The sequence below is a fragment of the Furipterus horrens genome, unplaced genomic scaffold, assembly GCF_987537825.1.
Source record: "Furipterus horrens unplaced genomic scaffold, mFurHor1.1.pri manual_scaffold_6, whole genome shotgun sequence".
Lineage (NCBI taxonomy): Eukaryota > Metazoa > Chordata > Mammalia > Chiroptera > Furipteridae > Furipterus > Furipterus horrens.
The window spans coordinates 192,706,331-192,728,659 of record NW_028327176.1 but is presented as its reverse complement, the minus strand read 5'-3'; the positions used below and the strand labels follow the sequence as shown (position 1 = coordinate 192,728,659).

The 22,329-nt window shown below is 60.0% G+C and overlaps 2 protein-coding genes across 2 annotated transcripts; one reads left to right on the top strand and one right to left on the bottom strand.

Moving 5' to 3' along the window:
• The first annotated feature begins 1,975 nt into the window (after positions 1-1,975).
• GPR31 (G protein-coupled receptor 31) lies at positions 1,976-3,998 on the top strand. The gene has a single exon (XM_090280716.1). It carries the CDS (start codon positions 2,986-2,988, stop codon positions 3,928-3,930), a length of 945 nt encoding a protein of 314 aa, XP_090136842.1. The 5' UTR covers positions 1,976-2,985; the 3' UTR covers positions 3,931-3,998.
• A 7,717-nt stretch (positions 3,999-11,715) lies between these two features.
• Positions 11,716-22,085, bottom strand: CCR6 (C-C motif chemokine receptor 6). Its single transcript, XM_090280082.1, has 3 exons — positions 21,766-22,085; positions 12,974-13,075; positions 11,716-12,877 (listed from the first exon to the last, which is right to left on the bottom strand). Exons 2-3 carry the CDS (start codon positions 12,980-12,982, stop codon positions 11,774-11,776), a joined length of 1,113 nt encoding a protein of 370 aa, XP_090136208.1. The 5' UTR covers positions 12,983-13,075; positions 21,766-22,085; the 3' UTR covers positions 11,716-11,773.
• Positions 22,086-22,329: the final 244 nt, after the last annotated feature.

Sequence of the window (22,329 nt, the reverse complement as noted above, 5' to 3'; positions counted from 1 at the left end):
CTCACTGAAACGAGTTCATTTTCCGTAAGTGACCACAGCTCCTTTCTCCTAAGGCTGAGCCCCTGGGGGCCACAGGTGATGGGATGTGGGTGCTCCTGACTGGGAGGGCAGCAGGGTCCCAGGGATCAGCCGTCCCTTGGAAATGGGACCAAGAAAAAAAAAGTGAAATGTAGGGAACTCCCAAGAGTTTACAAGAAATCACTACGCCTGAGAAAAACCAGCGGGCGTCCCCGCGGGCCGCGGCGGCTCACAGGGCGCACCCCCAGCTCCGGGTCGGTCTGCCCGTGCGCTTGCCCTGCCAGGCCCACCCTCCGGGCACACTGACCTGTCATTTCCCCTCCCTCCCGCTTCTGCTGCACCTTTTATTCTGTCCCGCTGCTTTTGACTAATCTGCTAACTCATTGACCTCCCCACGCTGGAATGTGCCTTTTAAAATGAGGAAATATTATAAGCATCGCCATTATTTGTGTTCTCGGCACAAAACAGGTAACACTATGTTCTAAATTTCTTTGCATAAACACGTGCGCAGTAAATAACGTAATTGCCCAAAAGACGTCTGAGCTCTGTGTTCAGCTGCTGGGAGGTCACTGTCTCCAGGACCTCGGAATGTCAAGCCTGCTCAGGGCACCTGCTGGCCGGGGACTTGGGCCGCTCAGCAGTCACGAGAGGCAGCAGCGACGCTGGGTCACAAGAGGATCCACTCAACCTCCCCAGGGGCTGGAGGCTGAGGCCACACCACACCTACACAGTGAACCCCAATGGGGTCTCGGGACATGGAGGTTCGGGGGTCCCTGCTGAGGGGCAGTGAGCTGCGTGTGTCACCTGTACAGAGAAGGCAGCACTGTCCTGACCCCCCGGGAGAGGACACGGAGGCCGCACACTGATCACCCTCCCGCACGCTGTCCCCTGCCGCCTCCCCCGGCCGATCCTCATCTGTCTCATTTCTCTGTAATAAAACTCGGCTCAGGACAGGGGTACGTCCCGTGAGCTCCGTGAGTCCCTCTAGGACCCTCAGACTTCTCACTGGGGTCGGGGAGGGGGTGACCTGGGGGACCCTCTCCCCAAACTCACAGGTGGCTGACCTCACAGCCAGTAACAGAGTGGTCGTTCGGTCTTTGCAGAGTCTTCCTCCTGGTAAGTTTTAGACATAAAAGAAAAACCTGAAAGGAAAAATTGATAGAATTAAGTTTGTGTGTAGGTTTAAAGCAATGATTCCATTTTCATTTAAGTTTCAGAACAAGCACACAAATAAATATAAATCGGAGGGAGGGCAGAGAAGGTTCCTAAGGAGGAAGAGTGCTGAAGAACTAGTGACGGGGACTGAAAGCAGCGCATGTGGGTTCTAGGGTTTAATAAGACAAGGTCCCTGAGGGAGAGGCTCAAACGTTGTAACTTTAAAGGAGAGGAAGGGAAGGACAGTTCAGCCTTTTAGAAGAAAGGAAGATAAATCTGTGTGCAGAGAAAAGAACTTAAATAAAAACATGAACTTTGATTTCCCATATTCAAAAGGAAAATGCATGATTATTAGTGTCTGTGTTTGACCCGTTGAGTTAGACTGCACACAATTTAGAAAGTCTGGGTATAAATTGAAATATTTAATTAAGGGGACACTTTGGAGGTCTGCCAGAGGTGTCAGTGTGTTCAGAGAAAGAGACTGGGGTCATTTCTTTCCCACATTTATGTCTCTTCCATCCCGAGGAGCTGGTTAGTGACCAGCTTCCCTGGGCACCGTTGTGTGAACAGCATCCTCAGGATGAAGTGTGGGTTCTTTGCCGACCCCTCCTTGCGGCGCGGCTCATGCCACTGCTAACGATGATGGCACCTGACGTCCCAGACACGGAGCAGAGTGCCTTACCCACCACGGCCCTGCAGCAGGCGCTACCCTCTTCACCTCTCGGGAGGGGCCTGCGGTGCACGCGCGACCGCGTGCTTCCCCCAAACCACAGAATTAGAACTCACGCCCATTTGACTGAACAGAACCGAGGTGAATGCAGACCGGCAGTGGGTCAGGACCAGGGAGAATCTGGGTCACAGTGCATCAGGACCAAGGTGAGCCGGGGTCACAGTGGGTCAGAGCCAAGGTGAGCCGGGGTCACCGAGGGTCAGGACCAAGGTGAATGGGGTCAGTAGTAGGTCAGGACCAAGAAGAATGAGGTCAACAGTGGGTCAGGGCCAAGGTGAATGGGGTCTACAGTGGGTAGGGATGGCTGGATTGACTCAATATTCACTTATTGGCTCCATGATGTGCCAGCATTGCTTTGTCACTGGACAAAGGATGTGTCTCTGGGCTTGTGAACTTGACACTGTGGTGGATTCCGTGCATCGGGACCAACCACAGATTTTACGACGCTTTCAGGCCAGTGAGGCCGGTGCGTAGATCTTCACCCGGGAGGTGCAGGCGCGGAGGGAGGGCTCCTCAGCAGAGGGTAAAATCAGCAACAGCACGAGTGAGAACGGCCCGCTGTGGGGTGACCAGCCATCCGACCCTCTCCCGGGTGAAGGCGGGGCCCGCTCTGCCACCAGCGTGTGAAACCGGGCCACACGCAGAGGGCCTCAGCTCCTGGGAAAGTCACTCCACAGGCAGCCTTTCTGTTTCGATCATCGTTTTAAAAGTCAGCGGGTCTCCCTGAAACCTGACTTCCAGTTCCTCCTCCGCGGCTGCAGAGAGAGCCTGCTCCCAGACGCTCTCAGGACACGCGTGCCTTCACTCAACACCAGACCGTGGGACGTGGACCACAATTTCCCCCTTTTAAGGCCGAACAAAACAGAACCAAGCTGCAGGGGGTTTCGCCTCCCCACCGACCCCCCTTCCAAACAAATTTCAGTTTGCTTTTGACTCCGTTCTGGCGCTGCTTCCACGCTTTCTCCTGCTGAGCAGCGGCTGCGCCCGTGAGCTCTCTGGCAGGCAGAGCCTTTCCCTTTCCCTCTGGGGCCGAGCGGCGCCAGGGCTCAGGTCCCCTGCACCGGCCACCGCTGGGCAGCGCCATGTCCCCGCCTAACTGCTCCGAGCACAGCGAGGCGGTGCGGGTGTCGGTGGCCACGCTGCTGGCACTGGAGTGCGCGCTGGGCCTGCTGGGCAATGCCGTGGCCCTGTGGACCTTCTTCTTCCGTCTCAAGGTGTGGAAGCCCCACACCACCTACCTGTGCAACCTGGTCATCGCGGACCTGCTGCTGACCATCTACCTGCCCTTCCTCGCGGCCTTCCTGCTGCAGCACGAGGCCTGCAGCCTCGGCCGCCTGTTCAGCAGGACCCTGTTCTTCCTGTGGGCTCTCAGCCGCGGCGCGGGCGTCGCCTTCCTCACGGCAGTGGCCCTAGACCGGTATTTGCGAGTGGTCCACCCGTGGCTCAGGGTCAACCATCTGTCCGTTCGGGCGGCCCGTGCCGTCTCAGGCCTCCTCTGGCTCCTGATGGCCGTCCTCAGCCTCCAAAGCTGGCTCGCGCCTGCGGCCGAGTGCCCCGGCTCGGAGCCCAGCGGACGCGTCTCTCCCAGCCTCACTTGGCAGGAAGTGCTGTCCTTCATCCAGTTCGTCCTGCCCTTCAGCCTCATCCTGTTCTGCAGCGCGGGGGTCATCGGGGCGCTCCAGAAGAGGCTCCGAGACCCAGGCAGACGGCCCAAGCTGCAGCGGGCCCGGGCGCTGGTGGCCACGGTCGTGGTGCTATTCGCACTGTGCTTCCTGCCCGGCTTCCTGGCCCAGGTCTTGCTGGTCGTCTTCCGCGGGACGGACAGCTGCGGGGTCTGGAGGGCGCTGGTGCACACGTCCGACGTGACCAGCGGCCTCGCCGGCTTGCAGAGCGTGCTGAACCCGGTGGTGTACTGCTTCTCGAGCCCCACGTTCAGACGCTCCTACCGGAAAGTCTTCTCTACCCTCCGAGGCCGAGGGCGGGAGGCCCGGGACCCGGGCTGCGACCTCAGAGACTCCGACTCCTGAGGACAGCCAGCTCCTGAGCGCCGGTTCTCCGGGGGCCTCCTGGGACCTCCGTAAGGGTGACCGTGAGTTAGGGCACCTCAAGGTGGCGCGGCAAAGACCAGACCACCAACTTCAGCAAAACCGTAGCAGGTGTCATTCTTTACTTGGTTCGCCAGGATTCTCCTCCGCTGTCACGCAGAGTGGAGCGCAGACCGGCACTAGGAAGCCGCCCGCCTCGGACCCAGTCCTGCAGGTGGCACTGTTGGTGCCTTCCTGTCCCCACCAGGAGGACATACTCAGCTCGGCAGGGAGGGGCAGGGGGAGGGGGCTGGAGGCTGCTTTTATCTTCACTCCATTTGGTCTGTTCACGTTGTTTTCACTTCCTCGGCTTCAGTCTGTAAATGCAAAAAATCTGTGCCGCTTCTCCCTCGTGCACAGATGGGCGGTGATGCCGCTGGGGAAGTGGGGCCCCAGTGTGCTGAGCCGCAGGTGCGTTCCCACACCTGTGCTCGTAAGTACATGGCGGCTGGACCACCGGAGAGGAACGTGTCCAGGGGTCCCTGGGGGACATGATTCTAGCAGCCCGCCATGCTGCCCTCCCAGGTTTTAGTTCCACCTGAGTCCACAGAATTCCAAAGGGCGCGAGAGGGAAGGAGAGCAGGTGCTGCTGGGAGACCTCTGAGTAAAACCCTCGGTGTGACACCGTCCCCGCCGGGCCTGACTGCTTCCTCTCCTGTTCAAGGAAACGTCCCTGTTTTCCTCCCTGGACTTTACTGCTGCTTTAAGGAAATTTAACCCTTCACGTGAGCATTTTCCTTAGTGATAACCCGCCCCCCACTGCAGGCCTCCTTTACTGGATTATCCAATGATCTCTCCAGGAGCCATTTCTTAACCCTCGCCCTGCGGCGGGCGCTGAGGTCCATACTCTGCACAGGGAAATCTGCACGGAAATCACAGCCCCCTGATGTGTCCCTGCAGCGAGCTCGCCTACGGGTGGGACAGAGCAGCTACACGACTCTCTGAAAGGCTATGGGGCCACACACAGCCCCCCCCCCTCCGCCCCCCGCCCTTCCCGCAGGCAGGCGTCTGACCCAGGAGGCCGTAGCTGGCTGCTCTCTCTGCCCCCCGCTCCTCCCCAGCTCACACATCAGCCTGGCAAAATGGGGAAGTCACCGCACAGTGGGACCGCCTCCGGAACTGGGGCCTCGCTGCCAGTTCCCTGGGCAGAGCCGGGGGCCCTCCTTCCTGCCCGCTGAGCAGGCCTGGGAGCTTCCAGGAGCGCTGACCTGACTTGGTTGGACTGGAAGGGGGCTGGGCACTGGTATTTTGAAGTCATCGCAGCCAGGGCTGAGAGGCACCGGGTCAGTGGCTGAGGTCAGGGCCTTTGGGTCAGCATCCTGCTCTGGCCTTGTGACCTGGGGCAAGTGGCCAAACCACTGTGACCTTTTCTCTGATATGGAGATACGGCAAAGCGACCCCGGGAGCACCGTGGGGACTCAGTGCAGTCGTGGGTGCCATGCTGAGCTCAGCGCCTGGCCCATCACACACGTCCAGCAGCTGTCACTTTGCTTGTCGAAGCGACCAGTTTCTTCCATCACCTTTGTGTAAGTCCCCAGTCAGACTGCGCACCCTTGGGGACAAGGCTTTCCACCTGCACACGCTCCACGCAGAGCCTGGGGCAGGGCAGGGCTCCATGAGCCGGGTGTGGGGAAATCCTGCTACACCGAATGGGTGTTACTCTTCTTCCTTCAGGGGTTCTGTCTGACTTGGGTTTCATTCCACACGTCTGTGAAGTGGGACAAGGTTTCGTACACGGAAGGGTCAGGGTCCATGACCACCCGTCGGAGGGCCTGTCGTTGGTGCCGCGTCCCCCTGGCCCCAGCTTCCTGCGGGACACCCCGGCAGCTCTGCCCCCGAAGCCCCCCTGCTTTAAAGAGGTGGAGGAACGAGGCCCTCACGCTCCCCCCGTGATGGTCCCCGAGAAGGAAAGGGCAGGCAGACGGGTCGGCACAGACCCCAGACCCCAGCGCTCCGCTGTCAGCTGCGAGTTCCAGCTTCTCCTCTGCGGTGACCGCTGCTGGCACCACAGCAGTGCACGGCCCCCGCGCCTGGGTCCCTCGCGTGTGCCCAGGCGGTGAGACCCCGCCCTGCATCCCCTCGTTTCTCTTCGCAAAGGCTAGTCCCCCTCTGGCTGCTCCTTGGCCGCAGACGTCCCCGCTGGAATGCTCCAGGCTCCTTTGCCTTGAGAGTCCCCGCACGTCCAGGTGGAAGGGCCTGGCAGCTGAGTGTTGTCCGTGGCGAGGTCCCGCCCTCCCCGCAGCCCGCACCCACCAGGTCCCGTTGCCACGGCAACTCACAGGGCAGAGTCCAAAGTCAGGCCCCGGGATGCGGGGCCCCGGGGCAGCTGTGTAACACGGTGCGGGTGGGGGGTGTCGACGAGAATTTGGACCAATGATCCACCTGCCACGGGCGGCCTTAGCTGGGAGGGGAGTCGCTTCCACCCGCGAAACGCAACGGAGGAGCTGAGCGCAGACGCAGCGGCTTCTAGACGGAGGCGCAGGGATCCTGGGGCTGCCGTGGCGCGTGGGGCGGCGGGTGGGGGGCTGCGGGCGGGAGGTGTCCTTCGTCGGGGGCCCTCCGCTCGGACACTCCGGCGCGGACGTAACAGAGGCCGCTTCTGGGCCACGCGGGCGCGCCAGGCGGGGCAGGTCCTGCGGGCGGGACACTGGGTCTCGAGGCCACCGGGGGCGCGGCTCCCTGCCAACGGCCGGAGAACGCGCGGAGGCGCCCGGCCGGAGCCGGCCCACACGCGGGGGAGTTGGGGGTTTGGGGGTGCGGCCTTGGCCCCTCGTCCGCGCACGGGGGCGCGGGGCCTGCGCGGGCAGCTGTCCCCACCGCGTGAGCGGAAACGTACGGCTGATGGAAAAGAAGCGACGAGAAGGAGCGAAACTGCCTGTCCAGGGCTGTGACCCCGCCGCTCTGGTCCCCAGGCCGGGCCACGGGGGCCCCTGCGGGGGGCGCTCCGGCCGTGCCCTTGGCCGTGGTCACCTGCTGCTGGACCCGCGGCCTGGAAGCCAGGACGGCGGCCGACGGAGGGACAGCGCACCGAGCAGGCGCCTCCCGCGGGCGAGGCCACGCTCCCGAGGCTCCACGCCGCGGGCCACGGCCAGCCTTGGCAGCCGGGACGGCCCCTCGCCTCCCCGCCCGCACGCCGCGCAGACCCGGGCGGTGGCGACGCTCGGTGGACGCTGACTGTCCCGGACGCCCGCTGGTCCTCGGCGGCTCCGCTCGTTAGGGCGAGGCAGGCCCCGCCGTACCCGGAGTTTAGAAAGCCGGAGAAATGGGGCCGCGTCCCTGAACAGTTTCGGAATTAATTTCTGGTGAGTAAACGCTCTCAACTTCTAAAATAAAATCCCTGTTAGTTATCATACCCTTAAAATTGTCCTAAAACATGTACCCTAAAGTAGGTAGAAATCTTATTTCCTAAATCATAGGTACATACCTGTATATTCAGACACAGGCAAACGCTACAACCAGAACAAATATACAAACATATACTCAAAAATATAAGCAGTCACGTAGCAAAAAAAGGGGGGGGTCAATTATTATCATGCATATCAAAGGCAACAAGAAAAAGGAATTGCAGCCACATTGAAGTCAAATTTTAAAAATCAATTATTCTAAGGACTTTTTGCCAATTTTCAGAAAATACAGTGTAAGCTTCTATAAAGGAGTTCGCAATAGGACGGTGCCCCTCTTCCCTGTGGAATTCGGGGGGCGGGGAGCGCTCTGTGGGTGCCGCCGGCGACCAGCAGAGGGCGGCCATGCCCCGGCACGAAGGCGGAGGGGCCAGTCTGGGGCAAGGTCACCTTCCAAAGAGTGAGGCCTGGAGGTCTCCTAAGCTGCCCTTTTATGGGGTGATTTGCTACCTCACCTGCTTACACAATCGTCTCAGAAAAGGGACCCCCACCATGTCCTTAAATTCAAGAGTCCAGATCTTCCCAAACAAGGCAAACGATGAAACTTATAAAATATTCACCCTAAAGACAGGCGGATTCCAGACCGGTGACCAGTGGCTCATGGGGACGAGGGGCCACGCTCACAGGTGTCCCCGGGGCTGACCTGTCTCCCTGACCCACCCGGGCTTCTCTCAGGTGCCTTAGCGGAGGCCATTGCGGTGCTTATCTCCTTCGTCCTTCAGTGCAGCTGGAACTAAATATTCCCTGACAACGGACAGCCCTCGTTCCTGCCCCTGCTCCTGTGAGGGATGCACTCGCCGTCTGCTCTCCGTGACTGCACGCAGGGGGACGCAGGGCTCCCCTCCAGGGGGCCTTTCTCAGCCTTCCCTCCACCTGGCTTCAGCACATGACGAAGTTCAGGCCAAGAGGTGGGGGGAGTGACTGCCACACTTCCGGGCTGTGCCCTTAAAGGAACGGCCACCGCTGCCCCTTTTCCTCTGTCTGTTGGCTGGAATGGAGGTGTGGTGGCAGGAGCCCGAGCAGCCCCCTGGGACCACGAGGACGGCCCGGCCCACGGCACCCTGCTGACCGTCTGGACTGCCTGCCAGGACTCTGATGCAACAAACGGACCAAGGGCTCAGGAAGGACACAGCTCCTGCCTGCAGCTCTCGCAGGATTCGCCCAAGTAAAACCTCAGGTCGTGATTATTCCAGCAAATGCAGCCCCAGGCATCCGCACAGAGGCGTCGGCACGGCAGCGAGCCGGCCTGCTGCAGCATCCCCGCCGTGCCAGACCCCTGGGCACCAGGCCGCGCAGCCGGGTCCCGGGGGCAGGGAGCAGCGCGCAGACTGCATCAGGGACCCGGTGCTCTGCAGGGGGAGGGGCGGTGGGCGAAGAACCTGGCGGGAAATGTGAGCCGCCAGCGTCTCCCAGAGATGGAGGGCGGCTGTGCACCACTCCAGGCACCAGGTCACAGCAAGAGGCCACCCTGGAGTCACGAGGCAGTGAAGACCGATGGGCGGGCAGGTGGCCCGGCCTCCACTGGCCCGTCACAGCCACCTCCCGCCACCTGCCGAGCGGAGGTCCCCAAGAAGCGAGGAGGTCTCTGCAGCAAGTACAGAAGCCACCAGGGTTGGGGAGATGCCCTGTACTGCAGAGGACTGGGGGGATTTGGGAGCACAGAGGGGTGACCATGAGGGCACTGAAAAAGGGGCCGTCTGCACCCGAGGACAGAGGCCTCAGGAGAGACCAGCCAGCTCACACCTGGGTCTCACACCTGGGTCTCACACCTGGGTCTCAAACTCCAGCCTCTTGGAATGGCAGCCCTGGCAGGCAAATGCACATGCACACTGAGCGTGTACACCTGTGCACTGTGAACATGTAGACATGTACACTGTGAGCATATAGATATGTGCAATGTGAGCATGTAGATGTGTACACTGGGAGCATCTACACCTGTGCACTGTAAGCATGTACACATGTACACTGAGCATTATACACCTGTGCACTGTAAGCATACACATGTGTTCGATGAGCCCAGATGCTCTGTACTGATATCTACAAAATACCTGAATTTTCACACATCATCAGAAACTTTTAAAAATTTGAAAATATTGTACTTTTCTGGTCTCATCTCAGCACTAGGCTATCCATCCTCAGGAGCAAATCAGCATGCAGATTGCAAGGCGATACTTGTGTGCTTCCGACCAAGGTGTGGAATTTGCAAGATAATACTTCCCGCCTAAATACCCACCTCTGTTGAGATTTATATGTGGTAACATTTCATTTATCCAAAAATAATTGATTGAGACCATTTCAGCTACTTTGTAGCCGGAGCCAAGAAAATGGTCTCTGGCCAGTGGAGATAGACGAGATTATACGTAAACACACACACGTGTGTGTGCGTCCTAAGTGTGTGCACCTGTGAATGATTGCCTCATCAACAGCAGACTGGTCGGTGTGACCCGCCGCCGGGAGAGTGCAGTTCTGACGGGGGCAGGTGGCCGTCCCCACACGTAGCAGAATGACGTGCAGAGTGCAGAGCAGAGACTGAAGGCAGGCGCCACGGTCCGGCCGGAGCCCGACAGGGACAGAAGGTGCGGAAGCCGAGGAAAAGGGGACGCGGAGCTGTCGAGGGACAATTCCGAGGGGTCTGCGCAGAGTGCACCCCACGCAGCTCTGCGCTCTGTGGGCGTCAGCTCCCGGCGTCACCAAACCGTCGTGAATGAGCCGATGTACCTGACGCCCACGCAGCAAGAGAAAAGGTGCCACTTAAGGAGATCAGCTACTTCGTGCACTTTAGAAACTTTTATTCATCAAGGCTGAAAGGTTAAAAAGGCTATTGCTTCTAGAGGTGAGCGTCACCCACCGGAGGCTGAGGGTGCGCGGAGGAGCTCGTTTCCCAGCCGCGCCGCGTCCCACGACGTTTCCGAGCCATTGGAAACGCCAGCTTGTCTTCGCAGGTCATATCTGCACCACAGTCACACTGAAGGAGGCGTCTGAGGAACGTCTCCTTCGCTCTGACGTCTGCAGTCGGCCGCTGACAGGCCCGAAGGATGTGAGGTCCTCGCACGTCACGGTCCCAACGACGGGGCACCGAAGCCGGAAGCCGGTCTCTACTTCGCAGGGAAATCAGTTTAATCTGGCAAAGCCAGCACCGCGTTTCAAATACAGACTTTGCATCCTAAGATAGCACTTTGAGTTTCATATAGAGACCCAGTTAAAGCTCACAAGGACAAGAAAGTGTCCGAGAACCCGCCTGTCAGTATTAAACACATCAGCATTTCCACATGTCTGTCTTTCTGTAACCTGTTGATATTTTCCCCCTTATGTTCCTAGATGCCCACAGCACTGCCAAACACAAGTCCGTGAACTTTCTGGAAGTTGAAGAGCAGAGCTATTGAAATCTGATTCCTCATTAACCTCAGACTTTTAATTCAAGTCGTGGCTCTGGGCTCCCTGAGCAGACCAGATGCTCTTCCCAGCCACCCTCGGGCACACGCGCTCCCGCCCCACTCGAGAGGGGACAGGGGCTCCTTCTGTATTTTCTCAGCTAAGTTTCCTTGTTCTTTTTTTATTTTTATTTTTTAAGCATTCTATTTATAAGGGGTTTTTAACAGCTAACACTTGAAGCTGCGCTACAACTCCAGTTTCATTACGACTTGGAAGCAAATATTTCTTCTGCCCTCTGGGTGCTGTCGCGTGCTGTGGGCGCTCCATCTCCCTAGAACTCTCTGTCTGATGGCCTTCTAGAGGGCCCGCCGACTACAGGGAGCCCAGCAAGCTTCCGCCTCCCTGTGGGCCCGTGACAGCCTGAGGTGCCCGATCCACGGGGACGGCCATCACTCCTACCCGTCCAGCACCTTGTCTGGGTCTCGGCGCTGGCCAGCGTGCGCTCCTGAGCCAGCCGGCGGGTGGCCCACCCGCCCGCAGAGCACACTGCAGGGCGTGAGTGCCCACGCGGCCTGTCCCTTAGCAGCGTCTGCGCGGCAAAAGCAGACGTGCTGATGGGTGACATTTTTTACCTTTTGCCCAGAATGTGTTCCATGAGGGTTTTCATTGTTTTTTTTCCCCCTCTTTTGGTTTTTCAAGCTATGTGATTTTTTTTTTTTTTTTTGCTCTGACCAGAAATTGTGGTCTATGACTGCTTTGTAAATATGTCTGAAAACGTTCTTGCTTGTAAATACGTCCCTGTGACTCAGCATTTCCCAACGCCTGTCAAAACCCTGGAGCAGGCTGTAACACCCGGCAGCGTCCCGGTGGTTCTGGTGAAGAGAGTATGGGAAACACGACCCGTGAACGCCCCCGCCCCCCACCCCGTGGAGATGCACCCAGCCCCAGGCCCCGCTGGCCTGCCGTCGCCGCCCGTCCCCATTCCCAGCGCCCCGTCCGTGCGCCTGGGGACGTCACATGGTAAAGGACGAGGCGTTGTCATTGTCTGCGGCCTCGCTGTTGGGCCTGGAGAAGGCGTCCGAGTGCGGCCGGGAGCAGGAGACGCCCGGGGACTTGTGCCTCCTCCTCACACACAGCAGGTCCTTCATGATCTTCAGGAAGTAGCTCCTGAACTTCTGCCCGATGAAGGCGTACAGCACGGGGTTCAGACAGCAGCGCAGGAACGCCAGCACCTCGGTGCAGGTGCGCGTGTAGCCCAGCAGCCTCTCGCCGCGGCAGGACCGGCCCACACTGCCCAGGCTGGCGGCGGTCACCAGCAGCACCAGGTTGTAGGGGACCTGGCACGCCAGGAAGGCCAGCACCACGGCAGCCACCACGCGGATGGCTCGGTGCCGCTTCGAGTTCTGCGCCTGCAGCAGAGTTCTGATGATGAACAAGTAGCAGAACGTCATGAACACGAGCGGGATGAAGAACCCGAAGAGCAGCTGCAGCACCAGCATCAGCAGCTTCCAGCGGAGCGGCTCGGAGAAGCCCTGGTACCTGGGCTCGCAGACGGCGATGCCCTGCAGGCTGTACTTCTGGTGGAAGGCGAACGTGGGCACGGAGATGAGCACCGACAGGGCCCACACGGCGAGGCAGATGCCCCGGTGGTGCGCCAGCGTCCTGGACCGGAGGTGGAAGGACTTGGTGGCCTGGACGATGGCCACGTAGCGGTCCATGCTGACACAGGCCAGGAGCAGCATCCCGCAGTGGAAGTTGACCGCGTAGATGCCACTCACCAGCTTGCACGCGGCGCTGCTGAAAATCCACTGGCCGGTGGCATGCCGAGCCGCCTGGAACGGGAGGGTGAGGACAAACAGGACATCGGCCACGGCCATGTTCAGCAGGTACGCGTCGGTCATGGACTTGGCTTTCTTATAGAGGGCGAAGGTCAGCACCACCAGCACGTTGCCCAGGAGACCAAACACGCAGATCAGGGCGTAGGCGACGGGCACGAAGAGGCTGGAGAACTCCCTGACCTCCCGCAGGGTGCACAGCAGGCTGTCGTTGACCGGCAGGTAGTCCTCCGCGGTGCCATTGTCGTCCTCGCCGTACCCGTACTCGTAGCTCTCCGGCTCCTGGGGAAGGAGTGAAGGTGGCGTTAGCCGGGCGCCATGTTCACGTAGCCGCAAGTAAGCAAACGTACCCGCAGGCCAGAGGAAGGGGGAACTCACCGCGGTCATTGTGCTGCTGGTGCTGGGCAGAGACCAGGCCTGACGCGGAAGGAAGGGCTTCGCTCTCGGCTCGCCGGCGGGGCTAACGGGAGCCGCGCGGACCTGCGCAGGAAAGCAAGCGAGAGGGCCCCAGACTCACCCACGGCAACAGCACAGCGGGGGTCAGCGCCCCTGCGGGGAAGGGCCCCACAGCGCGCCTTTCGGGCTCCGTCACAACCACCTGAACGCAGCCCTAGGCTGCCGCACCAGTGAGGGCGCTCACCCGGCCGTGGTGGCCGCGCTGGGACGCTCTGACCCCGGGTCCACAGTGCGAACCTGGGTGAGGTGGGCCAAGCCACGGGCTTTGATCTGCACAGACGCCTTCCCGTAAAATTCAGCTGAAGTTCATTCTACAAGGTTCCCCAGAACACGATGTATGGACGTGCAGATAGGTCCAAAATATTTACAATGCGTAGTCCTGGCCTGCAAAGAGCTCGCGACAGATCATAGTTCAGTGATGGTCACCCATGTGGGCCTGTGAGAACCCTTGATAGGTCTTTTTAAAAAGTTTGAATGTAAAAGTTATTCTCAAGGCATGCTAACTAAGATCTCCGGCCTGAAAGGCCGTAGGAGTATGTATACATGTTTTCTGAAGCTACAGATATGTCCGGTGTACACTCTGTTTAACAACCGCTCATGTGCCCAGCAGTCGCCACGTATCCCTCAAATTCTAGAGCGTAGGGGAGACGGTTAAGGCCGGAGCAATTGGGGACTGCTGCGTGGATGGACCCACTCAGGGTCCTTGAGGGCAGCAACCAGGGCGGCAGGGACACGTCCCCTGCAGGTGGCTGTGCTGCTCCGGCTGCAAAGAAGACTAAGCGCTGCGTGTCCGTGAGACACAGCTGCCCGCCGGCTGCCCCCTCCAGGTGGCACGGCCTCCCTGAGCCTGCGCCGTGCCGGGGATGCCAGGCGACGCCGCAAGGAGGTGGCAGCAGGAGCTGAGGGGGGGGACAGGTGGGGTCTGACCCGATCGCTGGAGACGGACTCGGTCAGGAGGGGGCTTCCCGGGCTCTTCTCACACTCACTCATCCGTCTGTATTTGGTGTTGTCATCCTGCTTCGTCACCCATCACATCGCCACCCCCCCCAAATCCCTGGCCCAGACCGCTCTGATGTTCATGGTAAATGCGCTTCCTGTCCCCTGCCACGGGGCCTGGCAGGGCAGGAAGAGGGAGGAGCAATAGAAGTGCAGGTGCCGGGCGCCCTGGCAGAGAAGGTGAAACCTGCCCCAGCAGCCGATGCGCATGCCAGGCCTTCACCCCGACTGGTCAGCGTGGGTCCCCAGTGGTGCAGGAGGAGGAGGTCAGGCTCACACAGAGCGCATGCCTGGGAAGGGCTTACTGAACGTGCGCCTGTGCTGTGCGACCTCACCCTGCGGTTGACGCAGTTACAGGGCGGGGCCTGGAGCTGCCACTTGGGGGCGAGTCTGGGCTGCGGCCCATCCTGCTCTGACCGTGAGGCTGCAGGAGGCGGGGGCCCCTCTGCCGAGCCTGCGGGGCAGGCCAGTAACCGAGGGCCGGAGAGCGTGCGGAGGAAGCGTACCGATTCTGTGTTGCAAAAGCACACGAGGAGACACACATACCAATCTGATTGCCGGCGTGAACAAGTCAATCAAAATATGTTGGCAAGACCTGTGCTGCCAGCCACAGTGGGTTAGCAGAGGCCAAACGACCAGAACGGCGTAGAAAATACGTTAAATAAGAGTGTGCGGACACTGGCTGTGGCCATCACAGAACTACACCCCCCACCAGCAGGGGAGAAAAGGTGAGCTGGGGACACTTCTGAGCTCAGCGAAGCCCCCAGCCCATGGTGCGGGCACTGCCTGACAGAGTGGCAATCCCGCAGAGCTGAGGATTCAGGGCCAGATTTCCGGGAGGCCAGGGCGGCTGTATCTCAAGAGCAAGACGGGAGAGGAGGGAGCTACCCCCAGAGAACCCAGGGCACCGGCACAGAGAATCCTGGAGCGGCTGGCAGGGGCCACCGGGCAGGAGGGCGGGAACGTCCCCGGAGCGCTCCCAGGCTGGTGGGGTCCACAGCCGTTTACTCCTAACGGCCCCCAAGTGGAGGACCCTGAACGCCCACGAGCTGGCCCACGGGTGAGGAAGCCACGGCGTGTCCACGCGGCGGGGGGACGCGGCGCAGCAGTGAAACGAACACACTGCCAGCACGCGCTCCCACACCGCGGCTCCCAGGAGCGTCTGGGGGAAGAATCAGACACAGGAGGCCGGGTACTGCAGGAGAGCGTGGACGTGAAGTTCTGGAAGACGGAAAACAACAGTGGTGGAACTCCGCCCGTGGGTGCCCTGGGGCCTCTGTGCGGTGGCCACGGTGGCGGTGGCTCCCCTCAGGGCTGTGCCGGCCATGGCTCCTGTCTCCTCGAGTCTGGCACTCGGCAGATGGCGCGTTTCTACAAGCTGCAGGTGTGTGGCCGCCCCGCCCCGCACGAGTCTCTAGGCCCCACCTTGCCAACGGGCTCAGAGGACAGCCCGCCTTCTTCAGCAGCGAAGCACCCGACTGAGCGCGTACCTTGCGCAGACGTGCCCCCGCGCCCCCAACCGGCCGCAGCAGCGCAGATCCGTGACTGTGATGGGCACCGGGGCTCGCCGGGTCGCCATATTGCTCTGTTGGAATGGCCCAGAGCCAGACCCTCGATGTGCCTGTATTTCAGACTGGCGACATGTAGTCCATGTAAGTTACATGTCAGTAACATTTAAAGACTGACTGCCGGCGGCTCCACCCAACGTGCAGGCAGCAGTGCTGCGGGGCAGAGGGGGCGGCCCCTGAGGCCCGGGAGGCGCAGCAGCTGCGTGGGGGGGGGGGGCAGGCATGGGGGTGGGGGCAGCGGCAGAAGGGGGGGCATGAGCATGTGGCACAGGGCCTTTGTGTTGGACCAATGCCAGACCAAGGGTGGGGGCCTCGAGAGCTCCTTAGAGAGATGGGCGGTAAGGCTGGGACACGTGACCCTCATGCCCCGTGGAGGCGGGGCCCACACCCACGGTTGTGGGGCATCCCTGGAAGGGTGTGCGGATGGCCCAGCCCGCGGCGCCCGGCGGAACACCCCTCTGAAGGGAAGTCTCTCAGCCCCACTACGGATGCTACGTTGTGTTTCCTGAGCTCCACCGTAATTCAGTTCCACCGATGCTTATGAAATGCCACCAGGCGCGGGCATGGAGGTGCCGGAGCGGCCCGCCGCTGGCCCCAGCTGCAGGGAGCTGTGGGATGGGCGGTCCCGAGAGACCCGTGTGCCCCCGGCAGTGACTGGGGCACAGGAAAGCAAGGGTCCGGCTCCTGGGAAGACCAGTTCGCAGCGAGGAAAGGCCCTGTCCTCGTCCGCGGGAGGAGCCGGCTGGGGGCTCCGCGGTGCTGGGCGTGGGCTCTGAACTGCGTCTGTCCGGGAGGCGCTGCTTAGTTTCCTTTGGTTTATTCTTAGGCTTGATTAGGATGGCGGAATAATCGCAGGACCCCCACCCCGACCTGGTATGCAAGGTCCACGTGGCCCAGGGGCAGTGGCCAGGCCCTCGGAGCACAGACGACGTGCCGACTGGTCAGGGGCGGGGCCGGGCTGCTGTGGCCCACAATCAGTGCCCTCCACACCAAGGCCACAGCCACGGCGGCGCACGGGTGCCAGTCCCTCAGCACCCCTGGAAATGACTCAGTCGCCCAGACCACTGCTTCACCACAGAGCTCACGTGAGCTGTTTCAGGGAAACTGCGCTGGTGCCTCCGCGACATGGAAGGAAGGCTGTGCGCAGCCTGTTTGCGTGCCCGCCCCACAGCGCGAGCAGCCGTCGTCAGCTCTTTGGAGACACAAGCTGTTTCTGTTATGAAAGCTGTGACGGTCAAGACATTGAGAAGTTTTAAAATAGGTATTTCTGGCCCTGGCCGGGCGGCTCAGTTGGCTGGAGTGTCATCCTGTAGGCCAGAAGGTCATGGGTTCCATCCCAGTCAGGGCACACGCCCGGGTTGTGGGTTCCACCCGGTCAGGGCACACGCCCAGGTTGCGGGTTCCATCCGGTCAGGGCACACGCCCGGGTTGCGGGTTCCGTCTCTGGTCGGGCATGCACAGGTGGCAACCGGTCTATATTGCGCCCTGCTCCCTCCCTCCCCACCCCCTTTCTTCTCTCTCTGAAATCAGTGGACATATCCTGAGGCGAGGATTAAAAAGTAGATATTTCTGTACCTTCCTAATGAACTGAGTGGGAGGCACCGGATCTGCCAGGGCTCGATGAGACGCAGGCTGATGTACCCGTCACCTGTCCATTTCCTGGTGACCAGCGATGTGCCGGCTGTGAAGCTCCTTGAAACAGGGGCCGGCCTGCCTCTCTGTAAGGACCCTCATCTTCCTCTGGCCCGCACGCCTTCCCCCCGCCGATCCCACCAGACCTGACCTGCGGTCACCGCGCCCCACACAGGACACTCAGTGCAGCTGCTCCATCACGCGCCCACGTTTCCAGGCCATTTTTCTCAGGGGAGAGGCGTGCGCAGCTGCTGCAAAGCCAGCCGGTGCCCTGTGGGCACAGGACAGACTCCTGGGCGACCCTCGGCAGGGAGGGTTCCAAGGCCTCGGGCAGGGAAACGTGGTGATGTGTCTAGAAGGGTCATTGGTCCCGCCAGCTTTTTGCTGGGGTCCTTTTCTCGCCCTCGGCGGCTCGGGTCAGGCATTGGTTGGTGCCGCACCAGAGACTCGCTGTCCCTAGCTGCCTGAGCGTCAGCATCAGGAGGGAACGAACACCGGGCTCAGTGACCGCACCATTAAAACTGAGAGTGGGAGGTCTCATGGCTGTGGATGGCGGTGTGGGATGCTTGGGGCTGCGGGGACTGGATAGTAATGGACAACAATACGATAAAGAGTAAGTAAAAAATAAAGGAGACTCCAAAAAGCCCTCGGAGGTGAGCATGAGGTGAGTGACAGTCCTGCCCACCCTGCGCGCGGGTCGGATCAGCCCAAGTGAATCAGTGCGAGTGAAGGCAGCTGAGGCGGGAAGACACCACCGTGCCTGAGAATTGGAGCCGTTCAGCCTGAGGAACCGGAGGGCCGGTTACAAATGAGGTCAGGCACTTGCTCATTCGAAAGAGGGTCCAGGCTGGCAACTGCTGCCCCCACCCCACTCCCCCAAAGGGTAAGAACAGGCCTGGCGAGTGGAGGTGCTGGGACGGAATTGGCCTCGCCTTTAGGAAGGCTCCCGGGATGCTCACCAGAAGGGCCGGGGCCGCCCTAGGGCAGGGGCCGCGGTCCGCCACTCCCAGGTGCGGAGTTCATATGGGACAGAGGGCAGGCACGAGGCGGGCCAGGCCTGCTGAATCAGGGTCTGTGGACACAGAGCGCTTCCCGAAGGAAAGGCTGAGCAGTAGGCCAGGATGCTCCCGGTCCCGCTGGGGACTCCAGGATGAGGACTCTCGACCCGCCATCCTTGGAAACATGCCAATTACATGTATGAGAGGAGAGAGACCTGGCTGGCTGTGCCTGAGTGCCTGTGAGCGCACTGTGCCCGCGTGTCTAGACTGCTTATTGCGCATAAACCTGGGCTCCATGGATTGCGGGGCAGGGTCCACGGAGGAGCCCAGGAACTAAGCTCACGGGCCACTTCCCCCTGTGCGGCCCGGCAGCTGAAGCAGGGAGCCCTGGGGGGCGAGGTCCAGCGCGCTCGTTCTCCATCAGCAACCTGGACCCGTTGTCAGGAGTGAGCTGTGGGGGTAATTCAGGGCTCTGCCAGCAGAGGGCGTGCGTGTGTCTGTGTGTGTGTGTGCGCGTGCGTGCGTGTGTGCACGTGCCTGGTGCCAGCCCGTGTCAGCAGCTGGATGTCAGGTAAGAGGGCTGGGACCTGTGCATGTCCTCATTGCAGGGACATGTCTGTGTGTGGAGCTGGTGCATCACAGAGGAACCAAATCACTAGATGCAGGGACTGATGGCCTTGAAACGGGAGTCTTGGGGGAGGAGGGAGGCCCTGGGTCAAGGGAAGGGGCGGGGGGCAGGGTGCTCTGGGAGACGAGGGCTGGGGGACACTGAGTGCACCCTCCTCCAGGATATCTACATCGCTGCCGGGCCAGCGGCCCCTACACACTGCTCCAGGGGCGCCCTCAACCCTCTGCACCACGGTGTCCCCTGGGACACTGGGACCAGGGGCCTTGAGGGGATGTTCGTCCACCCACCCATGAAAGGACAGGTACAGGTACCAGGTGCCCACTCGGCCTGGGCGGTGCTGACCCCATCAGCGTGGGCGGCGGCCCGGAGCACGGGGGTCACGGCCCTCAGACCAGGCCGGTCTCCCACGGGGACTGTACCCTGTCACTCAGAAACACGTAAAACAAAGCCTGTGGCCCGGCCCCTCCTGACTGACCATCCCTCTCTCATCTCAGACACAGCTAGCCATCGGCTTTTACTGAAAGGTATGTCCGGGGGCAGCTCTTCTTCCCTTTGAGAGACACATAATGGCACAGTAAGCCTGCAAATCACTTCTGCATCCAGGGTTTGAAACTGTGTGAATAGGTTACCCTTTTCGATGAAAAACCAATGTCTAGAACCCGAGAAAGGACGGACGCGGGGGGTGAACAAGAGCAGCTCCTGCCGGTCCCTTGTAGCACTTCACGGGGTCCCATGCCACACATGGGCAGCAAGCGTGACTTTCAGAAAACTTAGCAGTTACTTTATCAGGGCAACATTCTAAACATAGCATTTAAAATACTATATTTTGCAATAAAATACTGTGACCTACTAGTATCATTTTTGGTAGGTAGACAGCGTCTCAGAAACAGCAAATTGATGACTTCAGAGGCAGCCAGCCACCCACGACCGCCCACGACCGCCCACATTGTGAGATTCAGGAAAAGCCGGGGCCCCACGGCCCTGCTCCGCCGGCCCTGACTCAGCCACACCCAGCTCCTCCCGGCCTCCCGGCCTCTGCTTCAGAGAAACCGTTCGGACGTGGAGGCTTTGCGAGTCACTGGTCGGGTGCGTGCAGATGACCAGGGACAGGTGGGGAACAGTTTGAGTGTTTTAGCTGGTTTATGCTAACAGACGATAGAGCCTCAGGAGGGTTGGCGGCCAGCTCCCTGGTGGCACCAGGTGGAGGGGCAGTGGGCCCCCAAGCAGAGGAGGTGGCCAGGCAGGCAGAGGTGAAGCTGACTAGCAACTCCAACTGTTGGTCCATTTGGCCAAGGGCAGCCTTACCCAAGGGAATTAAGAATCGGGAAAACATCTCTAATACTATTAGCAAAGAAAATTGTGCTAACATTGTAATTTAAACAAATTTCATCACAAGTTTGTCAAAATTAAATCAGATCAGGAGATTTAAAATCAGTGTTTACTTTCATAAATAGTGATGGCCTGCAAGACAAGAAACAAGAACAAAAAATGTGTGTTCTGTGTGTACATGCATGTGTGCACATGTGGGCTCATATGTTGTGTGTGCATAGATGCAGGCATCTGTTATGTTGTGTGCACATGTGCATGTGTTGTGCATAGACGCAGGTGTGTGTTCTGCATACACGTGTGTCTGTGTATTGTGTGTGTGTGTGAACACGCACACGTATGCATATGGGCGCATCGGGGCGCGTGTGTGTGTGCTGGAAGTTGGGTGCTGAGCACTCCTGGGCCGTGGGGTTGCTGACATTGTGCCTAACCTCATGGGGCCCCCGAGGCGCACGGCCCACCCCGTCACCAACAAGAAGGCTGCGGCTGCCTCAGACATTGGGCTCTTCCTGTCCGTGGGTCTCCAGAGGGTCTTCCCGAGGGGCTGCAGAACTGCCACGGGACCTTAACTAACCTGTTTCTCCGACACCCTCTTGCTGCGATCAGAACCTCGCGCCCTGCCCTAGTCTGTGCTCGGTACGTGGACGTGTTCTCGGCCCCTCTGATTCACCAGCGCGGCTTCAGCCCCTCAGATGCACGTCGGTGGGGCCGAAACTCAGCGCTGGCTTCCTTCTGCTTTTGAGCAAGAGCGGTTAACAAAGCAGTCAGAAGGTTTTTTCCAGTGATTTGTATATAGGTTGGTAGTTTTTTCTTTTTCTCTTTTTTGGTTCCTTTTGTTCCTTTGGAAGCCAGCTTTTGCATTTTCTTTTTTATTTACAGAAAGTATCTCTTTAATCACTTTAAGAACCACTTTAATCCAGACCTTGCATTTCTCTCTCTACAGCACCTGTTTTCTGCTCCCCCAATGGCTTGGGGGAGTCCATGGCAGACTCCTCTGAAACCATTATGTACCTTTGGTGACCGCAAGACAGGGGCCTCATCACCACGATGGCATTCGCGTCTGCGTTTCGGGCTTTTCCTGGATGGCACCAAGTCTCATAAAAATGTCCCCCGGCCCATCTTCCTAGTTTTCCTCACAAACCCCTTCCCCGGGCCCCCTCACCCCAGACACCTGCTCCTACCCTTGCTTTGCACGCAGCACTTTTTCCACCGCCTCCCGAACCTTCCTCTGTGTACCTGTCAGCTTCTCCAACTCTCTGTGCTTAGCGAACAGCACACAGCAGCGCACGTCCCTCCAGAGGCCAGGCCCGGCGCATCCCCCAGGCTCTGGGAGAGGCGGGGAGAGGAAAAGCGCCCCCCCGCACCTGGCCACCTCGGGCCCTCCCGACAGCCCAGCCCTGCCCCTAGACCAGAAGCGCCCCGCACGGAAGCTCCAGGGTGTCCATGTGGGCCGGTCAGTCCGCCCAGCGCTCTGAGCTCCCGAGTAGAACAGTCCCATGTCCACAGTTCCTTAGGCTGGGGGACCAAAGACGCTGAAAGGAGGGAAGGCAGCTGAGCCGTGCTTACCTGCAGCCATTCGGGGGCCCACGGAGAACGGGTCAGCCACACTCGCCTGGCGACACTCCAGGCTCCCACGCCACCAGTGGGATTCTGAGAACAATGTTTCTAGTGGTCATTAAGAAAAACGCAGTGAGACCCAATGGGACAAAAGTGAATTGCTGAATTACCACTTCCTACTTAAAAGTAACGCCTATTTGCCTCAATGCCGATGGTTAACCATCTATATCCTGTAGGTTATAAAATAATCACATGACTCCCGGGAGCACCAGTCAAGCCAGCGGCCACATCTCTGAGCTGGGAGGACCGGGCTGGCGCCCCAGCGGGATGACTCATGTGGTCCCCTCCCTGTACCTGGCTGACCCAGCCAGCAAGGACACCGGGCCAGCTGGCAGGGAAGACGTGCCGGTGCTGACAGCGTGCCACCCAAGTGCTGCAGTTAGTGCACACACCGCCCATCCCCGACCCGCGGCCGTCACGGTCCCTCCCCTGGGGGGCCGAGCTCCAGCCCCCGAGGGTCGTGCCCCGTCCTTCAAACAGCTCCTGGAGCAGCTCTTAGTAAGCAGGAGCTAA

What these genes read in the sequence shown, in the direction of transcription:
- GPR31 (XM_090280716.1), top strand. Translation starts at nt 2,986, where the DNA reads ATGTCCCCGCCTAACTGCTCCGAGCACAGCGAGGCGGTGCGGGTGTCG.